General features: G+C 44.7%; 1 protein-coding gene across 2 annotated transcripts in view; it reads left to right on the top strand.

Moving 5' to 3' along the window:
- PRKCA (protein kinase C alpha) overlaps positions 1-27,728 on the top strand; it is a 404,971-nt gene that overhangs the window by 153,254 nt on the left and 223,989 nt on the right. For both annotated transcript variants that reach the window (XM_042967753.1, XM_042967754.1), the window contains one exon: positions 7,901-7,983. In XM_042967753.1, the coding sequence (XP_042823687.1) occupies positions 7,901-7,983 (83 nt within the window). The remainder of the gene's footprint in view (positions 1-7,900; positions 7,984-27,728) is intronic.

The raw sequence follows: 27,728 nt of genomic DNA, 5'->3' as shown, positions 1-27,728 counted from the left end.
GATGGAAACCCAAAGTGCTTGCTGGGTTGCTGATGTTCAGATATGGAGTCATTGCCAGCCTGTGAAGGCTTTATGCCCTTAGGAACTTAAAAGGAAGTTGGAATCTTCAGATGATTTGGAAATCACAAAAACTGCCAAAGGATCTGAGCTTAAAAATCAAGCCTTGGGATTTCCCTTCAGACATGTTTGCCTGATTTGTCCTATACTTTAAGGGATTTTTCTCTGAAACAGATGGGCCTTTATACCACAGTTACTCGAAGTATTAAGATGATTTTATTGCTGTCTGTTGATGGTATCGGAGATGTCCATCCCGTTTCGGTTCTGGGTCAGTTAGGACAGTCAAGTGGAAATAAGTTACAGAAGGGAGGCTGTGTATCAATGCCCTGTTGGCATATGTGTGGCTGTCATTACCTACCTTCTTCTGACCATGTGCCTTTTGGGCCATATCTCATCATCAAATCTCCTCTTTGCTCCTTGAGTTGGGAAGAGTCCTTCATACTGGTGATTGGCCTGCCTGTTCTTGAAGTTTTTCTTGCCTAAGCCCCCCCCCCCCCCCCCCCACTCCCACTCTCCAGGCCCCAGAGTCAGGACTCGGACATCTCACCTTGCACACCACCACCTCCTTTCCACTGTCAGCTGAGGATGTGGGGGTCGCCAACATGCTCCCGTGCTCCTTGGAGTCCATCTGCCATCTTGCCTTCAGCTCTCAGCTACTCAGATATCTCTTAAAATTCGGTCTGCAGGTCCCAGCTGCCTTTTGACCTTTAACCCTGGAGGTCCACTTGCTTGCCTGGCACATCTGTCTGGGTGACCCAGCAGCATAGGGTACTCACTTTGTCCAAAAGCAAACACACACAGTCGTGTCGTCTCCTTCAGCCTGTGTAATTCCCGTGAGCGGGTGTGCGGGTTTCCAGGTTCTGGTTCATTCTTCCCTCTTGCCCTCCTTCATTCATTTCCCACGATGAACTGTAAAAGCATCTGTGATAATGATTTTATATATTCCAGTGTATAAAATTGTATGGTGTACATGGAGGTGTAGGGATAGATGGAGAAAAAGAACTTTTGAAAGGGTGTTGGAGGCTCACATCCCTGAAAGGTCTGGAGGTGACTGCCACACCAATGCCAAGATCTGGTTTCTTTCTTTCTCCCTTAGTGTTCCGTGCTGCTAAGGCTCTTCTCTTAGTTGAGGATGGCCACGCCATTTTCCCAGTTTGCTCTGACCTGTAACCTAGGGGCCCTTCTGTCACACCTCATATTCAGTCTCTGCTTTCTCCAAAATGTATCTCAAAATGCAACTGGGGAGGAATGCAAAAAAAAAAAACCAAAAAACAAAAACAAAAACAAAAAAAACCCTCAGGTGGGACTCGGGGACTTGAGAGCAGAGGAAAAGGTTAATGGTGACTCCCCTGGGGGGAGGAGTGGTGTGCCTGGTCAGAAACAGGAACCCTGGGAGTTTGTGAGAGTTGGTTAGGAGCATGTGCACAAATTCTCGAGGCAGAGTATACTACCTGAAAACTGTCATCCCCTCTGCTAATATGTGATAAAGCACATTTACTTGATTTGTTTTCATACAACTTGAACACATATGCCATGAGAAGATTGTTTTCATTGTTACAGATCTGAAACCAATAATTTTCCTTGAGCATGCAAATATAACATAAGCTTGGATTTTTGTGACTCTCCCTACAAAGCTGAACGTGGTTCACTTGCCTTAGAGAGTTCTCATTTCATCATATTCTGATGTGACGCTACCTTTCATTAATCCCTTCCAGCTAAGCAAAATTTAATTAAAGCCACGTCACATGATGGCAGCCATTCATGTATTTAAAAAAAGGAACTCGAGGAAGCTCAGCTAGCCACCTTCTGTTCTGAATAAAGCCGGACTGTTAAATGTAGTAGGTTTTCCCTTGAATTTGGGATTTGTTACATAATGCCGTACCCTTTCCCCTCCATTTTGGGTAACGGAGTTTTTTATGCCTGTGTTCCGTTTATTGACGCTGACCTGAATTTGAAATGATACAGACTTGAGGGTGAAAAGGAAAATCAATGATTGGTTGAAGAGAAATGGAAAGTGGTATGTAGTGTATATTTTGTTCCCTTCAGTGAATTTGGCAATCCATGTCAAGTGTTAAACAGGGGTAACGCCGTCTTACATAGAGTGTGTCAGTGTTGCAAAGATCTGGTTGAAAAGCCAGGCCTGCGGTCTAAGGGGACTTGCCTCTGGCATCATTACCAGCGTTACTGGCTGCTGGTGAGTGAAATGGGAGGATTGGTAGAAACACGTCTCTGGTCCTCAGGAGTTAGGAGTCCTCTGCTCTGAATTCCACCCCCCACCCCCGTCTTCACTCTATTCTGTCACTGACTGTGTTAAGAATTTCATGCAATGGAAGCAAATACTTGGTTTTCTAAATCAAGTGCGGAGAAGAATTACCGCAGAAGATTCCCATACGCAGGACTGCAAGGCTCTGTCTCATTGGTAATTTCATAAATAGTGTTGCAAGTTGCTGAATTAAACTTCATCATGGTAAGAGCGCCATAACCTAAAACTTACCACTTGGATCATCTCAAATGCGTAGCTGAACGCCATCAAGTGGGCTCACAGTGTTGGGCTGCCATCACTGCTGTCCAATCTCCAGAACACTCTCTCGTCCCAAGAAGAACTCTACCCATTTAGTGCTTATTTCCTGTTCCTGTTGCCCAGCTCCTGGTGGTGACCTCTGCTCTACTTTGTCCCTGAATCTATTTTTAGGGTACCTCATACAAGTGGAATCATGCAACAGCCATCCTTTGGTGTCTGTCTTGTTTAACTTAGGGATGAACCTTGAGATCATTACCCTATCATACCATATGTCAGAATTTTTCCTTTTTAAGGCTGAATGATCAATTGCATGGATACACTGCATTTTGCTTATCCATTCATACGTTGGTGGACTTTGAGGATGGTTCTGTTGTCAACTATTTTGATAATGCCGCCGTGAACGTGGAGACCCAGAAGTGGAATTGTCGGCTCATGGAGGAGTTCTGGGTTTAACTTCGGTATCATCTTACGTTCTCCCCATCATGAGACAAGGGTTCCAGTTTCTCCTCCTCCTCGCCATCACGTGTTACTTTGTTAACTGCCTTCCTAGTGGGTATGGGGTGGTGATGGGTCACTTTCCATTAGAACTTTGTCTCCTGTCAGGACAGTTGATGCGCCTCCCTGATTGATGTGTAATCCGTGTTGGCGGCGTTCCTGATGAGCCAGAAGCAGGTGGCTGTGACTGATTCCTCTATACGTAGCCTTGGCCCACTATGCTCTTTTAGTAAAGCTCTAGGTTCGAATGAAATCTAGAAAGTGGCTCTGGGCATACCACTTGGCCAAGATCACTCCAGGAAACGTGGCCCAGTGCCAAGAGCCCCCAAGTCTTTGACCTCTGTGAGGACATTTGGCATGGAAACCACGTCCTTTGCAGTCCCCCAGGTGTGTCTGATGAGCCAAGACAATTACAGGTAAATCAGTTTTTAGCAGATTCAGGGGGTACAGTGTCAGAAGTAGAGTGTTCTCTCACACGGAATGTCGGGCTTTCAGCTTTGCCCTTTGCTGGGTTTTGTTCACTTTGATGAATGACTTTAATGACCATGACTGAAAACGGCTGTTACCATCAACATGGCAGCATCGCGGCAGACCTCTAGTTTTTCTGGAAACTTTTGTGAATTCTTGAGCCAAACGTAGGTGACTGTTTGTCCGTCTTGGAAATCGACTTCTGACAGACAGTGAACACTCTGCTTAACTTCCATTTCACTTACTCCTGGAAGTGAGATTAGTGTATGATACGGACTCATAGATGAAGCACTCCCAATTTTAAAGCCAGGTAACGTTAAGAACCGTTATTTGGCCAAGCCTGCAGTATTTTTTTTTTTTGTCGTCCTCCCACATCATTGGCCCAGTGTGATTTGTGCGTTTCATGTGTCATCCGTTACGGTTGGGTAGCATAAGCATATCACGTAGAGGATTAGAGGAAAGGGATTTTGTGCTTAGGAAATAATATGAAGATTTACTTTGTGATTTTAAGCTGCATGATAGCTTCATATTTTAAGAGCTCTCATTTGGTTATGTAAGCAGGCATGCCCCAGAGTTTTGGAAAATGGGGCTCTGGCTCCTTCTCACCAGCCAGCCTGTGCTCATTTGAGCAAAGGCTTAAGTACCTAGGGTCCAGCTCCAGGACCAACCATGGGGTGGGAGAAAATTGCCATGATGTGTGTCCACTTCCTGTCTGCCAAGGTCAGGCAAATGTATCAAATGCATACTGTGTGACAGGTACTGCCTTATCCCTGGCTTGCCTCGATTCCCCCTTGCTCCATACAGCATGGTGAGATTGAACACCTTCAGGATTCTAAATAAAAAAAAAAAAAAAAACAGCTCCTCATTTTTAGCCAGGGGAAACTGTTTTCCCCTCTCCACATAAACTTGATAAGTACTCCGGTGTTACTGAGCTAATCTATTCCTCGTTCTTCTCTCCTCTCCTACCCCAGCAAGACTTCTCAAATGTTTGCATTATATTGTCTTACAGAATGTGCATTACCCGGTTTACTCTGGAACTTGAAACCAAAGGTCAAGGCCCACCGTTCATCATTTTGGAATCTCTGGCCCTTGCTCAGCTTTCTGGGCTGGCCTTTCTCAGACCAGTGCTGTGTGCAGCCAGGGTCTGGGAACATAGGCTCTTCTTCCCTGCCCCCTTGGAGTGGGGGGTGAGGTAGGAGGAGGGGGGTAACTGGGCTTTCTGTTCCTGCTTCTGGGCACATTGTTTCTTCCTTGAAGATTATCCATTCTGCATCTTGAGTCTTTGAACAGGCCTTGCAGGGTCCTTATGGTTCAGATGGCTCCCATGTGACCCTTCACCTCCTGTTGGGTGAACCCACGCATTTCTAGGTATGACTTTCACATAAGGTAGGCTAGGAAGAAGTAATTTTGGAGACAGCTGTGGCTCTTTGCTGCCCCTGCAGATTACACCATGTAGCGAGGGCCTGGAACTTCTTGGGGTAAAATTTGATAGGCTTTTTGAGGCACAAAACAGAAATAAAATAATTGTGGGTTGAGATTGATAATTGCATTGAAAGGTACATGGGGATTGAAAGGACAGATTAAAAAAAAATTCAAATGGATTTGATAAATACAGGTTTTCCAAAGTGTTCACCTGAATGTAGAAATGGTTTAAAAAAAAAAAAAACCAAACCCACAGTGTTGAACGATTAAGTAGGGAATCCGAATGCTCATTTTCCTTTCAAAACACTATATCCATAATAAACCATGATGAGGAAATAATGCTCCTGTGACCCTTTTCCCTTCGTAATTTATCTTGCTAATTCCAGTGAGCGAGCGATGACTTTGTGCCTGGGGAGAGCCAGCAGATGAGATTAATTTGTGCCATCACAGCCTTGCTTTATTATCTACCCTTGGAGAGGGTTGGGGAGATGCTTTTAGCAGAAACACTGTGAAGAAGCTTCTCTGAGGGTTTGGAGGAGCTAAGTGCTGCCTTTGACAGTGTCTTGGCACTGCTGGGGCAGCCTGGGAACTCGTTGTCACTTCTCTGTCCCCTCCTGCCATCCTGGTGGGCAGGTGCAGTGGCCTGGCAGGCAGCCAAGGAGAAGCCTTTGCTCGGGCATCTCTGCTTCTAAATTAATTTTTATTAAGTTTATTTTGAGAGAGAGAGTGTGCGTGTGTGAGAGAGCAAAGGAGGTGTGGGTGGGGGAATCCCAAGCAGGCTCCACACTGTCAGCGTGGAGCCCGATGTGGGACTCAAACTCTCAAAATGTGAGATCATGATCTGAGCTGAAATCAAGAGCCAGGCTTTTGACTGATGGAGCCACCCAGGTGCCCCGGCATTTCTGCTTCTAAGAGGATGCTCTTCAAGACCTCTTTGTCACCTTCCTATGGATGGTCCTTCCCTACCTCCACCTCTGCTTACTTATGTCGGGCCTACCTCCCCCCACCCTTTTTTAATTGTTATTTTTAATAAGGACTTTTATAGTGACATTGTATAACAACCATCTTAAAACCATTTTAAAAGAAAACAGCCCTCCCTCATCCACTGCCGTGACAGGGCATACCCACATCTTCCTCCTCTGGGTTATTTTATTGTTTTTAAGTAGGCTTCATACCCAGTGCAGGGCTCAAACTCATGACCCTGAGATCAAGAGTTGGTTGCCTAACCAATGGAGCCATCCAGATGCCCCTTGGTTATTTTATATATGTAAAATACACACATACATATGCACATATGTAATACATATACTTTAAATGTATGTGTCATTCTTGCACTCCTTTTTTCTGCCACCCATGTATAAAAATCTTGGTGTCACCTCCTCTTTCTGCTCCAGTCAACAGCTAGAACACAGTGGAAGGAAAGGGGAGACCATAGTTCCTGTTGTGTAAAATGTACGTGGTGACCCATGTTAAGTAGTGTTGAGGATTCAGTTACATGTTGTGTGTGCAAGGACCCATCAAAGTGACACATAACAGGATGCTCAGTAGTCTCTGGGGTTGGTTGGCAAGTCTGGTCGGTTCTCCTGCAATTTCTCTGGCATCTATTACTTCTATTTCTCAGCAGACTGAAGGATGACAATTACTTCATCCTTAGATTATATAAGCGGCTTCTAATTGGGCCTATTGGCCCAAATCTGATCCATCAAATTCTTCCTATTGGCCACCATTTGCCCTCCTAAAGCACTGTTTTTGTCCGTGTTACTCTTGTTCAAACCTTTCAGTGGCTACCAAAGCTTATCAAAAACATTCTGAATGTCTTAATGGCCACTCGAGGCCCTTTATTACTTTCTTAATACTGGGCTTGGTTCTCGTTCTCCCCTTAGGATCTCCGCTGTCTGCAAACCTGCCATTTTCTCCCTCTCACAGAAACAACTGACCCTCTTCGGTTGGCTTTGTCTCTGGCCACGTGTGCAGGGAATTGTGGTATCTTCGGGGGAAGAAAAAAAGAGCCCAGAATCTGGGGAGCTCTAGCCTTCCTTCTGCAGCAAAGACTTAGGGCTTACCCAGTATTTCTGAGGGTATGCTTTTTAGCATGTTGTTCAGCAAAGAACAGTGGAGTACTAGACTTGAAGCTTTGGAGGAAAGACTACCTAAGTCATTTACTTATTTTGTATCCTTCCTGTTATGCTATCCATAAAAATCTCTTAGGGAATTATTTCTGTAACACTTCTTTGATCGGTCCTCAGTATTTAGCAAAACCATGTTGAACTTGGAAAACATTTGCTGTGTAGTAGATTTGCGGGGACTCCCCACAAGTCCAAGGGGCATCTGGTTACGTAACAACTGGTGATAGCATTTGTGGCCAGCAGTCATGTATAAGAAGGTGTGAAGGTGTTGGCCTTCCCCCCCCCCCCACCCCCTCTGCATTTCAAAGGGTTGTGTTCTGTAGATTGAGTTTGTGGTCTTGAGTTCAGAATTCTGAGGAAGTTCTACAACCCACAGATGGAGATACTGTATATATAATCTGCTATTACCTTTTTAAATTTTACCCACAGGGTGTCATGTGTTTAGACACTTAGATGCATGCATTGTGTATTAGTATAGGACAGTGCAAAGTGTTTGACACTGATTCATGGTTTATACCTTGGGAAATTGTCTTAGAACCTCTGGCCCTCTCCTTCTCCCTCTCTCTCAACTTTAGAAAATAGAAACTAGGCTTAAGGTCTCATTAAGCCCTGAATCCTGGCATTTTCTAGTTCTATATAGAAGTCTGATCGATACCAAATATTGCTGAGTCCTGAAAAAAATGCCTTCCGATTGCTGTTTAAGATTCTGTCTGTTGTGAAATGAAATTGACTTCTAACAGCATGTACCCTGTTTGGAAAACAAAGTTTGTCTGTTTAATTACTAAGTTTAGTTTTCTTTTCTTTCCACCAGTTTGCTGTTTTGTGGTTCACAAGAGGTGCCATGAATTTGTCACTTTTTCTTGTCCTGGTGCGGATAAGGGACCGGACACTGACGTAAGTAGTCTGAAAACTATTATTTGACGTTCATGCAGATCTTTGACTTCAACCTCTTCTTTAATGCCTGTACAACTGTTGTTTTGGCACACATTCTTAATGGGAAGACTTGTCAATGGGTCCTGTACAACTTGGGCTCCTACCAGTGAACAGATACAAAGCCCTTTTGAGCCCTGGCAGGGTCGAAGGAGAATTTGTTAGCTTGTATTCTTCCACTCTGGGCGACCACGTGGACCAACTCCACCAAGTTTATAGTAAGAGCTTTCACTAACACAGTGTGCTGCTTTTCTGAAGACGTTGACAAATTTTGCAACGTAAACACGAATCCCCTTTTACGGTTCACCCTAACGGTTTATTGACTAAAAGGGCCATCTTTGCTTTTAGCCGATGTGACATCTTCTTTCTAGTTTGCTTCCTGAGATCCTTGCTGCCTTTTCATTATGTGTTATAAATGCTGCTGTCGATTTAAATAATTTAGCATCTGCTCCACTGAACAACCGATCTCTGACGCTGCCCATGTGTGAACACATAATTTTATTTGTGCCCTAATTCTGCTGCCTCTAGTGAGCATCTCTCTTGCTCGTATCTCTTGTTTACTGAAAAATGGGATCATCAGAGGAGAGTGGGAGCCAGGAGGCATGGGAAACACCAGTATCTAAAATATATTGAGTGGAAAATTGGGCTGTTACACGGAAAATATTTGAGCCACAAAAAATTGCAGGGGAGGCCTGGAAGAGGGGACCTATTATTCCTGCCTTTGGCTCTTCTTCCTATCAGGAAACACAGATCTCAAAACAGCTTTGTCAGTGCAGGCAGGGCTGAATTCTTCCCTTTTCTGAAGAGGGTGTACTCATGTTAAGCTCTGGGGTTCCGATCTGCCTTATTTTGGCCCAGGTATCAAAGGAACTTCCATTGCGTTTCTGCTAAGATGCCAGAGGAAGCTGCACCGAGCAGAAGCCCTAGGCTCTGAGCTGCTACTGGTCTGCAGAGGCTCTGAATGTGAGAGCCAGAGAGCCTCAGAGATGACCCTGTTTTATATCTTTAGAGACTGGAAAGCCCACATCCGTGGGTGGCCCACCTACATACAAAAATCTAGTGTGCTCCACCCCACCCTTTCACTTTTCTTTCTTTCTGGAGCATTGCCTCCATTCGGGACACATGGAGAGGAAGAGTACCCGCTTTCCTGAAAGTTGCCCTCAAGCATCCCGTGGTATTTCTTTGGCCTCCTTGCTCATTATTCTCAGTCCATCCTTCTTTTCTCCCATTTTGGCTCCAGCAAGAATGGGTGTGTGTGTGTGTGTGTGTGTGTGCTGCCCACAGAGGAATAGTTTTTGTCTGACTGCTTCCCTTCTTCATTCCCTTCACTCTGCCCCTCCTTCCACTTCTTCATTCTTTTGGTTTAAGTACTCTTAATAAGGGTAGAGCCCGTCTGAGTGTGTTACCTGAGGGATCTCCTCTAGGTGGTCAGAGGCCTCCCCGAGGAAATGGCATTTAAACCGGCCTTCAGGAGCAAGTGGAGATCATCAGACACCAGGGAACCTGTGTGCATGCTCGTTGGGGCATAAAGGAGCCCCGTGGAAGACTGCCTCAGACAAAGGGGAAAAGCAAGTGAGGAAGCCCTGAAGTGGGAAGGTGTTCAGTGTAGACTAGAAGAAGAGCGAGCTGGTTGTCAGATGTGTAGTTAAGGATTTTGAATGCAATGTTAGGAATGGTAGGGGTCCAGAGGAAGGGTTTAAACTAGGACCGGTGTGATTTGTTTGCATGTCCCAAAGGTTTCTTTGCTTTCCTTATAGGAAATATCGACAGTGGAAATGGGTTTGATGTACGGGTGAGGATGGGGAAGTATGAAAGCTTGAAGAGTAGCACGGATGGCAAGGTGAAAGGTCGGGGTAGATGGAGGCAGTGAGGCTGGGCGGGGTAAACTCACCGTGTATTTAGGAGCTGGGCCACAGCTCTTGGCCGCTGGAGGATCGGGGAGGTGGAAATGGAGAGAGAGACTCTCCGGCCTCTTGGCCAAACCTACGAATGGATGGAGGCTACCGAGGCTGTGGAGGGAGAATGTGTTCAGAAGTATGGGACAGGGCTGATCACGGGCTTCTCTTTGGACAAGTTTGGTTTGGGAAGTCTGACGTGGAGAACACGGTTATCTGTGAATGCAGGTGTGGAGTTGGGAAGCAGGGTGTGTTTAGGAGATAAAGATTCCTCTGTTTGGTTGTTACAAGCTTTGGGTGTGCAACATTTTGATGAGAGACGGAGGTAAAGAATAAGGAGAAAATAGATGAGGGCCCAGAAAAGAGCCCTGAGGAGGCTCCAGTGGATTGGATGGGAGAGGAAGGGGGCTGGGAAGGTCCTACAGGCGCTGTAGGTCAGCTCCCTGATTATGTCTGATTTTATGACTTCTGTAAGCTTTTGGTATTATACATAGATATGTCATATACATGCAGGTTTGCACAGGACTGTCCTGTTTACACGAGGAAGCCTTGGTTTATGTGTGCTATAGCTTAGTTAATGTCCATTAGTTAGTTTTAGCAGCCCCTTTCATGCCCAAAATTCTTACCCTGTTTTGATGATCATTATGTTCCCCCTGCCCCGCCCCTTAGTCCTTGAATCCCCAGCCAGGCAGAAAGCCTTAGCGACGGTCCGCTGGTTGTGAAATACAGTGGGAGGGACACTTGTGATCTGATGCGTTAGTCTGAGTTCTGTCCCTACTCTGTGTTGTGTTACCCACTGTGCATGCTTAGCCTCACATTTTAATATCCGATCTGTGAAAGTGAAGATAAGAGAGGTTTCTTTTTTTTTTTTTTTAATATATGAGAGGAAAGAAGTACAGCCTGTGCATTCTCCTCCCAGGAGAAAATTTGCCTTTTGGTTGTTGGCCCCGAGAGGCCAATCATTAGGGCTTTGTACAGCCAGGACACAGGACCCTGTGTGCAGGGCAGTGTTATTTATTGTCCAAATTCGCAAGATGCCCAAATTGGAACTGCACCAAGGAGGTAGCTGGAAAAGCATGAAGGTGTCAGGACAGAGCTGAGATGAGAAAGGAGGTTTTTCTTATTTTATCTTTCAGAATGTTTGAAAGTGCTAGAATTCTAGAGCTGGAAGGGGGGTGGAAAGACTTGTTTAGGTTAACCTTATTTTATAGATGGGGAGACTGAAGCATATAGAAGAAAGGCGTAAATGATCTGGGGGCTTTGTGACATGTTGCCCCTCAGCGTCCAGCGGGCTAGTGGTTGACGCAACAGCCGTGTAGAGGAAAGGGGGGGGGGCAGGGCGTGGCCCGGAGAAGTTGCTAGCTCGTGCCTTGGTGTTAATCGTTCAAAGTTCTCACACATTTAGCAAAGTGCTAAAGGGCATGAAAAGAGTTAAAGGAATGGAGGGATCAGGAAACACAAAAGGCAAGCTACAGAAACAAAGACCTTAAGTATTCCCCCCCCCCACCCCCCAAGGATTTAAAAGTTTCCTAGACTAAGATCTGTGTTGTCCATGACGAAGGCTCAAGATTCACACAGTTCATGTGCTGCTGGCTGATGCCGGCTCCGAGGACGTCAGGGCACTCCCCCGCAGGGACAAAGATGACGGACCCTGTGGAGTACACCAGCACTGTCCCTGGTCTTTCCATCCTCAAGATAGACCCCTGAGAAATGAAAGAGCAGTGCCCAGATCCCGGTAACCAGATGGCAATAGTTAAACATTCTTGGGAACACAGATCATCTTCAGGACTCAAGGAGCAGGCTCGTCGAAAGGATGCAGAAGTTACAGGGAAACTCGGGGAGGAGAAGAGGGTATCTGGGTTCCGTGTGAGGAGGCCCCCCCCCCCACCCAAACATGTCAGGCCGTTCTCAGCCATCCCCCACCTCTGGATGGGCAGTGTTGTGTTGCCAGACATTCCCTGCCAACATGTCTGGAGATAAAAGCCACGTGTTCCTTGGAAATGCAAGCTGGTGCAGCCACTCCGGAAAACAGTATGGAGGTTCCTCAAAAAACTAAAAATAGAACTACCCTACGACCCAGCAATTGCACTACCAGGCATTTATCCACGGGATACAGGTGTGCTGCCTCGGAGGGGCACATGCACCCCCATGTTTATAGCAGCACTATTGACAATAGCCCAAGTAATGAAAGAGCCCAAATGCCCATCGATGGATGAATGGATAAAGAAGAGGTGGTATATATATACAACGGGGTATTACTCGGCGATCAAAAAGAATGAAATCTTGCCATTTGCAACTACGTGGATGGAACTGGAGGGTGGTATTATGCTAAGCGAAATTAGAGACAAGAACCATATGACTTCACTCATATGAGGAATTTAAGAGACAAAACAGATGAACATAAGGGAAGGGAAACAATAAAATGGGACAAAACAGACTCCTAAATCTGGAGAATAAACTGAGAGTTACTGGAGGGGGAGGGAGGGAGTTGTGGAAGGGGGATGGGCTAAAGGGGTAAGGGGCATTAAGGAATCTACTCCTGAAATCATTGTCTCACTATATGTGCATTTGGATGTAAATTTAAAAAAATTTAAAAAATGGAGTAGCTAGGGAAGAGGCTTTCCAATACTTTTGGTGGCAACCAAAGTAAGCAATGCATTTTAAATCACACACACACACACACACACACACACACACACAATCACATACGTACATAATTGAAATAAAACTTTAATTAAGCAAAAAAAAAAAAAAAAAAAGTGTTCCTGAGATTGAAGGGCAGCCTGCTGCGCACCGAGGAAGGGGGAGAGAAGGCAAGACTGGGCATTGGAAAGGCACCTGGGGTTGGTACAGTGTCTGTGCTCCCAGGTGTGTGGCCTCGGAAGACAGCCTGAAGCTCTGCCCAGCACACCTGCCCCCATCCGAGATTGTGTAAGACCACAAAGAAGCAACGTGAAAATGGCCCATGTGGAGAAACAGCTGACTTCCCTTTCCTCACCTCCCTCTAGACCTCCCCAGTTAAGACATGAACAACTTCTTACTGGCTCTGGTCACGATGGGGTGGGCGGGGAGGGTGGTGGGTTCTAGAGGGCTGACTCCTTCCTCAGACTCTTTCTTTCATGATTAATTTTTTTTAATGTTATTTCTTTTTCTTTTTTTTTTTCTTTTTTTTTTTTTAACGTTTAGTTTTGAGACAGAGAGCATGAATGTGGGAGGGTCAGAGACAGGGACACAAAGAATCTGAAACAGGCTCCAGGCTCCTTTAATGTTATTTCTGAAACAGAGCATAAGCGGGGGAGAGGCAGAGAGCGAGGGAGACCCAGAATCCGAAGCAGGTTCCAGGCCCTGAGCTGTGAGCACAGAGCCCGATGCGGGGCTCGAGCTCACAGACCGTGAGATCATGACCTGAGCTGAAGTCGGATGCTTAACCGACTGAGCCACCCAGGCGCCCTTTTCCTTCACCATTTAGAATTTCAGCTCACCAGCTGCCTTGCCTGGAACTCCTCCCACTTCTTACAACAATCTCCACTCAGATTCTGTCCATGAAGCCTGCCCTGCTAGAGGGGAGCAGGGTATTTGGGTCTTCTGTATGTACGTGTGTGTATGTGTTTATTAGCACATACGATCCTTTTTTTCATACCTCGTGTTTCCTGTGGGTGCCTTCAGGGAGAGAAAACGGTGAGGCAGACCGTTCAGATATCCCTACCAATCTGTCCTACCCTGAAAACCGTAGAGAGAGAGAGAGACACAACCCTGTTAATAGGTAAAGTTTGTAGGCAGACAGAAGTCTTTATGTGATGCGTATAAACCCACACAAATGTTAGACAACTCTTTAAATGCAACCTTTGGAATATTTGCTCTGTGGGCCGGATCTGTGAGCATTTGAGGAAGAGGGGAAGGGATTGACCTGTTCAAAGGCTTAAAGCCCGCCTCCGGGCGATTCTGCTTCCCTTGAATTTGTGTTTGTTTCTGCCTCCTGCCTTTTCGCCAATGCCCCTGCCTTTCTGGGGGAGAAACTGTACGTGCAGTCTCTTGCGCTTTTTAGAGCTGAGCCATACAATTAAACAGCATTCAGGGGATTTAAAAATCACTTCATGGGTCATTAGTGTACTTCACCTGGGAGACCACCAGCCTCTGTACAGGCAGCATCGGGAGTTAGCTGGTGCTTGCCAGAATGTTCGGAAGGGCATAGATGAATTTGTTAAGAGGTGTGTGTGGGGGGTGGGCAGGGGGCTGCTTCTGTTTCGGGTACATCTTTAAGCCGGCAAAGGTGGTAAAACTGAGCCAAGAGAGCATAGACTATAAATGCTTGGAGCTGAAGTTGAAAGCGATTGTGCACAGGGCTACAAGCGGATAGTGGTACCTGGTGTGGAGCTGGACTCTGCAGGGGGCTGTATGTCCAGCACACGAAATTTCTCTTTCACTTACGATGGACTTGAGAATTCTCTTGTTCTGGAGTTCTTTCCGGTGTCTTAGAAACCGAGCCCATGAAAAAGGCTGCTGAGTCGTTTAAAATTCAACACTTCAGAGCTTCATTTATAACAAAACTCAAAACATTTAAAATAAACCTAGAAATTTAATTAGCAAATCTTCTATTTTCTCAGAGTGTGCTTTTACATTTAATATGGAAATAAGACAGTTTTGTGAGCAAACCCAGCTATACTCGAAACACTTCGCTATTCCTGAACCGACAAAGGGAGATTTGTAAAAGGTGCAGGTGCTAGAAAGTTGTGTTAAAAATGCAGCTGAGTGAGGTCAAAAGAGCTCTGGAGTGGGAATGGGGAGTCCTGCCCTGCCAAGTCACTGAAAATCCTTCTAGACCTTGGCTTGCTTATTTATGCATATGGAGGTTGAACTCGGTGGTCTCGAAAGCTGTTTGCTGCCTTCAATGGCATTCCATCACCAAGTACTGATTGAGAGCTTGGTGCCCTGTTGATAGGGAGCCAGATGGTTCTTGCCCTCCTGGTGGGTCCTCCCTAATCAGAAGGATGAGCTGAGTGTGCAAACAGTTATACGATATGATTGCATATGGTAGCTGCCATGCCATAAACGGGGAAGAAATAAAATGCTACGAAGGGGGGGGGGGGTGTTGCTGGAGAGCAGGCATGCACAAGCACCTTATAGAAGATGGAGGGAAGGCTTCCTGAAGGTGTGTTTGAAGACTTTTAAGATTTCTTTCAGCGTTCTCTTACAGACCAGTAGGACCAGTGTTTTCATGTTTGGCTGGTTTAACGGAGTTCTGTCTCTTGCCAAATGGTGCCGTCCAATGGGGCAGAAACTCAGGTGGCACGCATTTGCCGGAGGACCTGTAGGAAGAACGCACGCTAGGGAGACGCGCGGTGTTGTGTGTGTCCTCGAGGGATCCCCTTTAGATCCGGCCTCCGAGGAAGCCTTGGTGGGGTCCTGAAACCACCCTGTGCACTCGCCCACAGGTGCCATTCTTCACGTGCCGTGATGCCACCGGAAGCCTTAAAAAGAGGTTCTTTCAGGGAAACAAACCCAACACAAAACTCCCGTGCTAATTCTGCTCTTCAGTGGGTGGATTATTTTATGTACCAGATTCACAGTAACAGAAGTATTTCCTACAAGGGAAGGGACTCCTGCTACTTTTGCGCCAAATTAATTTAGCTGGGAGTTAAAAATAGCCTCAAAGACTAGCATCCGCTGTTCGGATGTACTCAAGGAGACAGCTGGTTGGTGGCACATCCATTGTCTTTAGCTACCAAGTTTTGGCCAGTGAGGAGAGGAGAAATGAGTGCCTATTTAATCCGTGCCCCAGAATGCCTGTTGTCAAGAGAGTCGCCCTGGGGGCTTTTCCGTTTAATCCAAAGAACCTTTGGATTTGCCACTGCTCGAACATCTTGGGTACTGCTCTCTTGGAACGGCATGTAAGGCCAGTAGCACATTCTTTGCAAAATCTCCACTCTTGGCAAACTGTCAGCCTTGGAGTGTGGCAAGGTGGTTTGGGGAAGTGACCCAGTTCAGTGCAGCCAGATCTGTACAAGGGGCAGTGGATGGTACAGGTGGATGGTACGGTTTGGGGTCCAAAAGGTAAGTCGATAAGGTTAAGAGAGTATTTTCTTGGTAGAGTTGTAAATGGTTTCCGACATCAGGTTGGAAGGAGACTTGTGTGTGTGAAGTGTGTAGGAATCATCGTGCAGCCTCTCCGTGGCACTTCCACGTTGGTTTAAAAAAAAAGTTGCTGTACTGCTGAATGGTCTTGCCTGTATAGTGAATTCTTGGTGGAGAGATCCTGTGTCTTTTCTCTTTGACAAACCAGAGCTCAGTGCAGAGCCTGGCACAGAACGGGTACCCAGATTTGTTGAACCAGAGCGACTGCGTGGAAGAAGGTCTAATTTGACCTTTAACCTAATTTGACCACGAGTTGATTGTATGTATCCGGGGTTGAATTCGTTTTAGCTATACGTGGGACTGTTTATGAATCTCCCCACTCCTAGGAGAGTTTTAAGTTTATTTATGGGGGGAGGGGCAGAATATCTGAAGCAAGTTCTGCACTGACAGCAGAGAGCCCACTGAGGGGCTTGAACTCATGGGCCATGAGATCGTGACCTGAGCCACCCAGGGACCCCCCTCTAGGAATGGATACTTGATTAGTATTGTGGCCCTTTGGCAGGGGGATGGGAGAAACATATTTGGACTTGGCTACTTTTCACAGACCATTTCAAATCACTGTCCCACCTATTGGGAGCTTACAAAGTGGTGGACCTAGGCCATAGCTTTTGACTGGCTTGGGTAAAAATTGATAGGATGGCTTCCTTACTGATTTCTCTTTACCGGTGCAAGTGACTTAGTAACATCAGGCAGTTCACGGTTTACAAACAACCAGATTTCCCTATCCCTGAGAACTGTTGCCAACAATGATGTCTAAGGAACCTACTACTAGGGCTGAAATCACTGGAAGCCCAGAGCTAGAAATTCTACCAGGTAATGGCGTCTTCATGGTTTCACCTGATGTGTATTTAGCATCTCTTCTGTCTGGTGCTTTTTTTTTTTTTTGTATTTGCGCTCTGTCATCATTAAATATTTTCTGGGCATTTTTTATTGCCAGGAACTGGGGTGGGAGGGTGTAAAGGTTAATAGGTCTAGTCCTTATGTTCAGACAGTTTATCCTTAGTGGGATGTCATAAACACAAGTAAGCATTATTAAGATAATTGAATGGATAACATACACAAATACACTCGATATATATTAATCCCATTGTGTAAATGTGAAAGTCAAGGCCCAGGGTTGGTTCAAGGACTTGCTGGAATCTGGTAGTAAATACGGTGTTAAGCTTTGGACCAAGTCTCTGCTTCCTAACCAGTTCTCTTCCCTCAGTACCAAGTGGGTTGATCACCAAAGCCACTTAAGGGGCAGAATTTCTGCCACTGAAAATTCTCTATTTTTGTGACTAGAATCTGGCGTCAGTGTGACTCAAGCTTAAAATGGTAAGAGAAATTGGGAGTTGCACAGATATTAACAGTGGAAGCTTTCATAAGCAAGACCGACAAGGTGAGCTAACTAGTGAAGACAGAACCTGTAGGAGGGAGGCTCTGTGAGAGCCTAGGACAGTTTGGTGACTTAGTTTGGGTTCTTAAGAAGGTGGAACATAGTACTTTCCAGGACCCTGGGTTTCTGGAAGGATTTAAGTGGCTTTACCCTAAGCTGTAAGCCAGCTTAGAGAGCTTTTTGGCTTATTCCTGAAGCTTGTTCCTGGGTTTTAGTGAGTCACTTTTTTTTTTTTTTTTTTTTCTTTCCACAAGCTGAAGTAGGAGTCCCATTCAATTAGCCGGTACCTTCCTCACCTTGGCTGTTTTCTGCTTAATGAATTTCCAGCAGAAGATTCCATCTATGGACAAAAAAAAGTGCATTTCCTCAGGGCTAGGAGAAGGAAAGAGATTTGTAGAGGATTTTCTGGCTACCATTATCACTGGTACATCCATTTATTAACAGTGAGATCAAGGGTCAAAAACAATGGTAATCTAACGAGCCCATTTACTAGGAATTCTGTCTATGCCTTTGATAGTGGTTAAGACCGATAAAGCAAGTGGCGAGGTACCTCCTCTGGCAGCTTTTTCTATTATGTTGTACCAGAAGCTATGAGCAGGAAATCATGGCGGCTGGTGCTAGCAGGAGATGAGATGGATGGTGTGGGAAGATCCGTTCTGATCATTGTTCATTCAACATCTCTACTTTTGTAATCTAATCTCCCAAAACATATTTGGGTTTATACCAAGGGGGAAAAGCTAGGTTCTAAGAGGAATGCCCTTGTCCAGATAAGTGTCACATGACCATCAGGCATTAAATAGTCCTGATTGCATTCCCCAGATAATTCCCCTGATGTGGAAAGAATGCTCAGGTTCTTTATGTTGAGGATGTCACACTCAAAATGTACAACACTGTCCTTATTTTAGCACTGCCCGGTCTCCCTGCATATCCTCCACTACTTCAAGCCATTGCCTCTTCGTGCCACTCTGTGTTGAAATAACACCAGACAATCCTCTGTGCACAGCCTCCCAAGCCAGAAGCCTTGAGATCGTCTGGGTTGTTTCCGTCTCTTTAGTCTCTCAGATCTAAGTGGTCTCCAAGTTCTGTGGAGTCTGACTCTCCCCTCCATATTCCTTGCTGTCATCTTCAGGAAAGCCTCATCGTGTTCTATGAACTGGTCTTACGGGCTCTGGACTGTTTCTCCTTTAGTCCATCCTTGATATTGCCAGCGAGTAGTACTCCAGTCGTTATTTATATATATAAATATTTGTCATATCAGGGTTTCCATACATATCAATATTTGCCAAAGGTTGCTTCACAGTCACACAAGAGGACTCCCCTGGTTGTTAGCTGGGGTTGTTGGCTGGGGCTGTGGTTCTCTGTGTTGGCCTTTCCAGGAGGGTAGGTAGTTTTGTGCTGGTGGTATTGCAAGAAGGCAAGCTGAAACATACATATGCTTAAACTTCTGCTGGCACTGTGTTTCCTGATGTCCCACTTGCCAAAGCAAGTCACATGGCTAAGCCCAGAGTCCCTCTAAAGGTAGGTTAGGAATCTCCAGAAAAACAGAACTAATGGTCTGTATGTATATTCATCATACAAGGAGACCTAAAAGAAATTGGCTCATATAGCTGGCAAGTCCCAAGATCCACAGGGTGCATGGGCAAGCTGGAGACCCAGGAGAGCCAACAGTGTAGTTCTAGTGCAAAGGCCAGCAGACTGGAGATGAAGGGCCAGGGTTTCTCTTGAGGTCCAAAGGTGGGGAAGAAGCTCATGTACTATTTCGTAGCCATTGGACAGGAAGAACTTTCTTGGTGGGTGTGTGTGGGGGGGGGGGCGTGTGTGCATGCCCACACGTGCTCAAGAGCATGGGTATGGGGTGGGGGGAAGGGCAGTCAGTGCTTTCCTTCTATTTAGGTTTTCATTAGGGAAGGCAATCTACTTTATTCATTCACCAATTTAAAAATCAATCTTATCCAAAAACTCTCCCACAGAAACATCATTATTTGACCAAATATCTGGGTACCCTGTGGCCCAGTCAAGTTGACACACAGACTTAGCCATCACAGGGGGAACACACAGTGTAGGTCCTGGGAGGCATGAGTTGCTCTGCCCATTAATGTAACAATTTGCCACAGGAAGACTGATTTTGATCCTATTATGTTTTCTTTCTGCTTACATCTTACTCATCTCTGTATCCCTGATACTTAGTATGGTTTCTGACTCCTGGTGGGTGATCATTGATATTGAGTGAATTGAAGAAATAATGAAGTCCCTGATCCCAGAATAAAATGAAAATAATTTCCTTGGTCTGTCTGTAAAACATTCCAGAAGATGGTCTCAGAATCCCTATGAGCCATTTCTTAATTTTGAGTCATTGTCCTCTTTAGAAAGCGAATTTACTTTTGAAAAAAATATAGATTTTATTTTTAATATATTGAGGGACTCTATTAGTAGAAATCTAAGCCTAACCAAATTAAGCAAGATATCAACTGAACCGTGGTTGCTAACTCTGTGTGACCAGACTTTTTCTTAATATTTTTTTCTGTTAACTGTTGATGGAAAAAATCTATTAAAAGGAAATGCTTGTTTGGTCAACCATAGGTTTTCAGTTTACATTCATTGAAGTGATGGCTAACTGCACAGTTCATCTGGAGAGGTTTATAACGGCAGTTCAAGAAGGGAAATGACACAGCCAAGAATGCCACCTTAGGAGGCGGTGGTCAAATTTATTTCCACTTTGGCCACTGATGTTCTAGATGCCTGTCTGTCCTATGCCTAACTGTGCCAGCATGGATAATTTATGCATAACTCAGAGGTGGCTATTTGTGCTCATAAGAAATTTATATTGGTAGAAGATTACTGAGTGAAAGACTGGATTTTGAAAAACACAGATGATAAACTTTTACAAGTGAGGGCTTTATTTTTCATGTCCTAAACCATAGTTAAGTACCTTTCGGAAGGAGGGCAATTTGGATGCTTGCTTTCTGCCATCTTGAGTTCCTAGCCTGTCCCTCCCCATCTCACTTTCAAGGCCGGAAGCTTTGTAGAGTTAACATGGGGTAGGAATGTTTAAACATGAGGATTTCATACTTGAAAATGATATTCTCTGTGGAGGAGGGTGATTTTAGGTTTCTAGATACTAAGCTGTATCATGACTCATTTGTTCTTAAACAGGTCGTTCTCCTGTTACTAAAAATTACAAAAGACCAGGGAAGCTTGAAAAAGAGATCACACACAGCAGGTTCTTAAAATTAGAAAGGCAGGTCTGCTCTCTTCTGCATTTGCGAAGTTTGAATGATGCACCAAGATTAAGGTGATTGATTTTAATCACATTTGTCCCATTGCAAATAGGTGAGTTAGAGTAACTTAATGTACAGAGCAAACACGGCGGGGGGGTGGTGGGATGGTAATGGTAAGTTGAAAACTTGAAAATGAATCACATAAGTGAAACAGACCTTGTGTCACAAGCACTTGCTGTCACTTTGGAGCTGTGGCCTTGGATACGATCATATTCTCACCTAAAGAACTGTTCATCTGGGAGCCGGACCCTGGGAGAGTCCAGCAACACAGCTTCCTGCTTCGCTCCTCATTTCTGTCCTTGTCTCTAGCTATGCGTAGAGGATAAACTACAAGAGTGAGATTTTGCATGTACCAGGCAAAGCCGACCATTGCATTGCTCAGTCTCGACCCTTCGGTGGCCTCCTTTGACCATTAGGATTGTGATCTAGCTACGGTTAGTCTCACTGACTGGAACATGCCAAGCTCATTTGAGCCTCGGGTCTTTTGCCCAGGTGGGTTCTTCTGGAATGAGGCTTGCTCATACTGTTCAGGTCTCTACTCAGATGACCCCTCATTGGAGATGCCTCGTTAGATCACATCCTCCCATTATTTTCTGTTAGTCTATCTTTGCGTACTTCATGGCCCTTATCACCACTTGAAGCCATAAGCATTTACTTGGTTATTTTTCCATCTCTTCTGCCAGCATGAAATACAGTGAAATGCAGGTACGTTGTCTTTTGTGTTTGTATAACTCAGAACAGTGCCTAGAGCATGAAATGCTCAATATTTGTTGACTGAATGAATGTTCCTCTCACAAGAGAAAAGACAAGCCTTAGAGTTCTGTTGCCTTCTGACGATATCACTAAAAGGAAACAGTGTAGGATCAGGGGAGATTGTTCCTCTTCTGTGATGACACTGCTGTGAATGTAGTAATAAACTGGGCCATGTCACTGAAGCCTGAGGTGTACCATGTGATTGTGTCTTCCAAAGAAACCGTGATTTTTCATAATCATAATGTTAATATGTGTTTTATGTATCTATAAAATTCAAAATGTATGTGATCAGTCTTATTTAATTAGAATTATCTAATTAACCACCAGAATCTGATAGTCTGCCATTCTAGGTAAGTGGGATAAGTTTTGAATTTCAAACCTTGAGAATAATTTACACCTATAGGATCTTCACATGAAAAGTTATGGCCTGGCTGCACATTGGCTTGGGAGTGGTGTCCTTGTTCTTAGATTTCCCTCTGCAGCCGTTGGTTTCTCATAACATTCTTAAACAGCAGGGAGTTAAGTAAATTGTGATGTATCACTGTGATAGAATACGTGCGGCCATTAAGAATGATGATGATGGAGGTGGTGGAAAATGTTTCTGTGGTACTCGATGCTAGGGGGCTTACTATAAAGACAGTACTGTGATTAGAGTTCTGACAGAACTTGTATATTGGGGCTGGACCTAGAAGTGAACCTAAGAAATTGAAATCATTTGATGATTTGATTTTTAAAAAGTTTTGATGTTTATTTTTGAGAGAGAGAGAGAGCACCAGTGGGAGGAGGACCAGAGAGGGAGACACAGAATCTGAAGCAGCCTCCAGGCTCTGAGCTGTCAGCACAGAGCCGGATGCGGAGCTCAAACTCCCGAACCATGAGATCCTGACCTGAGCCGAAGTCGGACGCTTGACTGACTAAGCCACTCAGGCGCCCTGACGATTTTTTTTTTTTTTTTTTTTTTTTTTTAAGATGATTGGATTTGGGAGACCTACGCTCTGGATTTCATCTTGTTAGAACAATGGAGTTTTCAAAAAGTCATCCTATAATTCTTGAGGAATAAGACAAAGTGCTGTGTTCCTTCAGAACGTTATCCACACGGAGCACGCCCACCCATCTGAGAGTTCTTTGTCCGATGGTGTGATGGGAAAGCAGGTTGTTGTAGACGTCTAGACTGCTTCATGCCCAGTGTATCAAGCAGGAGGACCAGAAAACCTGGCCAAGCAATGGCCACAACCAAATAAGGGGCGTCGTTCTCCTCATGTAACAAAATGTGGGGACTAGCATTCTGGGGCTAATGTGGCATCTTCATGATTCGATGAAAGATCAGCCTCCTTCTGCCTTTCAGTTCAGCCATCTTACCATGTAGGTTTCATCCTCCCCTTTGCTGCCCTCCTTATAAGGTGGCTACTCCATTACCATCCCATCCATGAGAAAGGTGAAGTCAGTCCAGATGCCTATTGAGTCTGCTCCAAGAACTCCCCCAGAAACACAGCCCAGCAACTTCTGTTTGCATCATATCGACCAGAACTCTGGCTCTCATAACCACTCCTGCTTAGAAAACAGGGTTTGGAGGGAGGCCTGGGTGGCTCAGTCGGTTAGGCATCCCACTTTGAGTCAGGCCATGATCTCGCGATTTGGGAGTTCAAGCCCTGTGTCAGGCTCTGTGCTGACAGCTCAGAGCCTGGATCCTGCTTTGGATTCTGTCTCTCTTGCTCTCTCTGCCCCTCCCCCACTCACGTGTGTGTGTGCTTGCTTGCTCTCAAAAATATTTGTAAACTTTTTAAAAAGGGCTTGGAATTTTTGTTTTAAGCTGAGTATGTTTCTAATTTGAACGAAAGCAAAGTAGTTGAGTAATAGAAAGGAGAATGAATATTGGATAGGCAACTAACCTTGAATTTTATGTCGAGGATGCCTCGCCACTTCTTAGACATAACCACCTTCACGTGTTGTATTTGTGTTCTTTTCTATTGCTATAACTTCATCTCAGTACAGGAAGAATTCTGTTACATGTCATGAGGGATCTTCAGTTACAATCGGATGTTTTCTTGATTGGTCAATAGAAAAAGACAGGAGTGAGGAAGTCTTATGAGTTTTAATAAGCCTCTTTTGTTTTTTCTTTCAACACTTAGTTCTTTGGAGAAGGTACTTTTACTTGTTTGGTAAGGAATATTTTGGTTTTCATAATGAAATGTTGAGCTTGAGTAATTTTTCAGTCACAGTGTTTTTATTCTTATTTTCTTGAATTTTAAGTATGCTTCACACCGAATGTGGGGCTTGAACTCACGACCCTGAGATTGAGTCACATGCTCTACCAGGTGAGCCAGCCAGGTGTCCCCTCTTCAGTCACCGTGTTCTTCGGACATAATAGCTCCTGATAGATGAGGGTTGACTGAAACCAAACAGCTTTTCAGTAACTCACTTCTTTTTTTTTTTTTTTCCCAACGTTTTTTATTTATTTTTGGGACAGAGAGAGACAGAGCATGAACGGGGGAGGGTCAGAGAGAGAGGGAGTCACAGAATCGGAAACAGGCTCCAGGCTCCGAGCCATCAGCCCAGCGCCCGACGCGGGGCTCGAACTCACGGACCGCGAGATTGTGACCTGGCTGAAGTCGGACGCTTAACCGACTGTGCCACCCAGGCGCCCCAAGTAACTCACTTCTTATTTAAAGCAGCTTTGGTCTGCAGCAACGTCCCCCGAGCTGAGTGAAACAGCACTTTTCCATGGGTTCTACTTGTCCTCCAGAACCCGAAGTGCACTATGGGCAGCGGATTTTAAGGTGGCACTGAGAAACCATATCATTGCCATAGGAAAGTGACCCAGAAAATGAGTTAGAAGGTGTTGAGTGTGAAGGAAAGAAGAAGCTGTAGGAATTGATCTGAGCTGCCTTCCATGCTGGGAAGAAGAGTGAACTTTGGAACCCCAGGGGTTGACCCAGACCCGATGACTAGGCGTTATAGGGAGACAGAGTTTAGCATAAATTCCACAAAGAACTTCCAAAGAGTAGATGTTTCTAATAAGGGAAGAGGGACTCCAGAACAGGGAGCCCCAAGAAATATAATAAGGGATACTAGTCTTGCTTAACCCAGAGGGAACAGAGCTGGCTCTGCCCCACTTAAAGTTGGAGGTGAGGCTCTGGAATGCCCTTCTGCCATGCCACCTGACCATTTTCTTAATTGAGGTAATTGACATAGAACATTATTAATTTTGCATGTATGCCGTAATGATTTGGTGTTGGTATATATTGCAAACAATAAGTGTAGTTAACATCTGCTGACATATATAGTTAACATTTTTTTTTCTTGTAATGAGGACTTTTAAGATTTACTCTCCTGGCCAAAAAACAAAGCCCTCTTGGCAACTTTGAAATCTGAGGTACAGAATTAACTAGTCATCATGTTGTACGTTGCCTCCCCTTATTTCCATGAGTGCAAATGTGTACCTTTTGACCTCCTTTACCCATTTTGCCCACTCCCCCCACCCATCTGGCAACTAATCTGTTCTCTGTGAGCTGGTTTCTTTTCCATTTAATATTCTACATACAGGTAAGACCTAGTATTTCTTTGTATTTCAGTTAGCACGATGACCTCTGGCTCCATCCATGTTGGTGCAAATGGTAGAGTTTTTTTTTTTTTTTAATGTTTTTTACTTTTGAGCGTGAGCTGAGGAGAGGCAGAGAGAAAGTGGGACAGAGGATCCGAAGCGGGCTCTGCACTGACAGCAGTGAGTCAGATGCGGGGCTCGAAGTCATGAGCTGAGAGATGGTGACCTGAGCCGAAATCAGATGTTCAACCAACTGAGCCACCCAGGCACCCTGGTTTCATTTTTTAATGACTGAATAATATTCTGTTGTCTGACTATGCCGCATTTTCTTCACCCATGCATCCATTGTGATAGTTTGTTTTGTATCTTGCCTGTTGTAAGTAATGCTGTAGCAAACATGGGGTTGTATGTGCCTTTTCAGTTAGTGTTTTTGTCTTCAGATAAATACTGGAGGTGGAGTTGCCGAATTACAAAGTTTGGTTTTGTTCTTTAATTTTGTGAGGAATCCCCGTACTCCTTTCCACGGTGGGTGCACCAACGTAGAGCCTCGCCAACAGTGCACGAGGGTTCCCTTTTCTCCATGTCATTGCCAGTGCAGTTCTTGTCTTTTTGATAATAGCCACTCGGACAAGTGTGGAACGATACCTCATTGTGGTTTTGATTTTCATTTCCCTGGTTAGTGATGTTGAACATCTTTTCATAAGCTTGTCGGCCATGTTGTAGGTCATCTTTGGAAAAATGTCTATTTCAGATCATCCCTTTTGTTGTTGTTTTGGGGTTTTTATCAGATAACCATATCCACCTGGCCAATTCTTAGTCTTCCTTCTATCCCCACAGACTCCTTTCTACTCCCCCCCCCCCCACTTCAATTGCCCCTCTTTAATTCTTTCTGAGTGGACCTCTCTGAAGACATTTATAACACCGTGCTCTGTTTCTGTGTCTCTGCTCCTATGCTTTAGCCTGTTAAGGGCACAGCCCATCTCTCAACTTCCTGCCCTCTGTGCTTATCTGGAATCTCTCGATACTGACTTAGCAAGTAAATGAAGAGAGGTTGGGTGATTCTGCTGAGTTAACCTTGAAACGTTATACAGAATCTTTGTTATAACTTTATATTGAAACCAGCGCGACTCTCACAGGTTGTCTTTGAGCCAGCTGTGGCCTTTTGGTGGAATGAACGGTTGAGAATAACGAGTAACGTGGTTCTTGGTGCAGGTGCCACCTAGTTTAGGTGTCTGACTTCCATTGCTTCTGACAAGGTTGCAAATTACCTGTTAAACTGTTTCTATGAAGCGCTTTATGCCTTGTGGCTCATGGGGTAAAGTCGCCTTCTGCACCTGTTGATGGTTGTGGTGTAGAGCGTGGAACAGCCAGGATGCTTCCAGTGGATGTGAATACAGCAGGCCACCGGGGGCTTTTTGTTGGTTGAAACAGAATAACCAGAGAAGAACAGGCAAGTTTTAAAAATAACTTGGTACACATGTATGTGAAAATAACCTTACCTCCCAGGGGCTGAGGGGAAAAAAAAAAATCTGTAGGTCCCAGTTCTGCCTGATGTTCCAGGGTATTTTTAGTAAGAGGGCCCTTTTTCCTTTGATGGTCCATGAGGGGAACATCACAGCAGAAAAATATTGGCGAGGCTACTCCAATTGTTGCGTGTTTCATTTTGTTTCCACTTCATCCATGAAAGAAAAGCAGACATTCCCAGAGGCTCATCATGAGTGTAGTAGAAAAGGAAAGTGTAATTTTTTTCTCTCATTTGTTTATAATGCATGATTTAGTTATAACACATACTGCTGTGAGTTATTTTCAGTATATGGTAAATTGTTGTAAGGGCCTCCTAAGAAATTCCTGTCTCATAAGGTATTTCCCATATTAATTATATTCAGGAAAAATGATGGTTTTTGGAGTTTCTTTGTAATTAGGTTTTAAATGAATGCAACTTATTTCCTGTAGCATTTGAACTGTCAGCATTTCACTGTTATTGCCACCAGAAGGGTTTGGTCTGTTTCTAATAGAATCTTCTAAGGGAAATTGATGAACCTGGTAACCTAATTTTAGACCTCTTGAAATTTGGCAGATGGATGGTATTTATAGTGTTCTGAATCAGTTCCTATTACATGTTTAAAAATAGTCACATCATTAGAGACTACATTCAAGAAAGAAAAGATTTTTAACCTCAAATCTAGTGCCCAGAACATTGTTTTTAGTCTCGTAAAGTGTATCTGCGTTTTGGTAGCAATTTCTAAAGCGCCTTTCTGTACTCTTTCTTCTCTTTCCTGTGTGATGCTGCTGTTGTCATGGAAACGGATCTTGGAGTTGCTTTGTTATACAGTGTGAGGGACTCCCTGATATAGAGAGGTACTGTAGGTCATTATCAACACAGAGCCTTTATTAAGCATTGTGCAACGATGCCTGTTGTGAGCTTGGATGGAACTCAGATTGGCGCTTACAATGAAGACACAAAATTGACACCCATAAATACAAATCGGGGTCCTCAGCCACAAGAGCCTTGAAAGGTACAAGCAGTGGCACATGGTATTTGTTTTAGGTGGTGAGGGACATTCTTGGTCAGGACAGGTCATTATGTGCCCAGTTAGGGTTGACGTATGGAGAAAGGAGGATTGGGGAAATTGGTTGAATAGCACAGGAAATGAGCAAGTCAGAAGTTGGGGGGCGGGCATGTTGGAAATTCCCAAGGTCTCTTCCCAGGTGGAGGCCGGCTCGTGTGCTGA

The sequence above is a fragment of the Panthera tigris genome, chromosome E1 (assembly GCF_018350195.1).
Source record: "Panthera tigris isolate Pti1 chromosome E1, P.tigris_Pti1_mat1.1, whole genome shotgun sequence".
Taxonomy (NCBI): Eukaryota; Metazoa; Chordata; class Mammalia; order Carnivora; family Felidae; genus Panthera; species Panthera tigris.
Note: the sequence above shows the minus strand (reverse complement) of the source record. Positions and strands in the feature narration are given on the sequence as shown.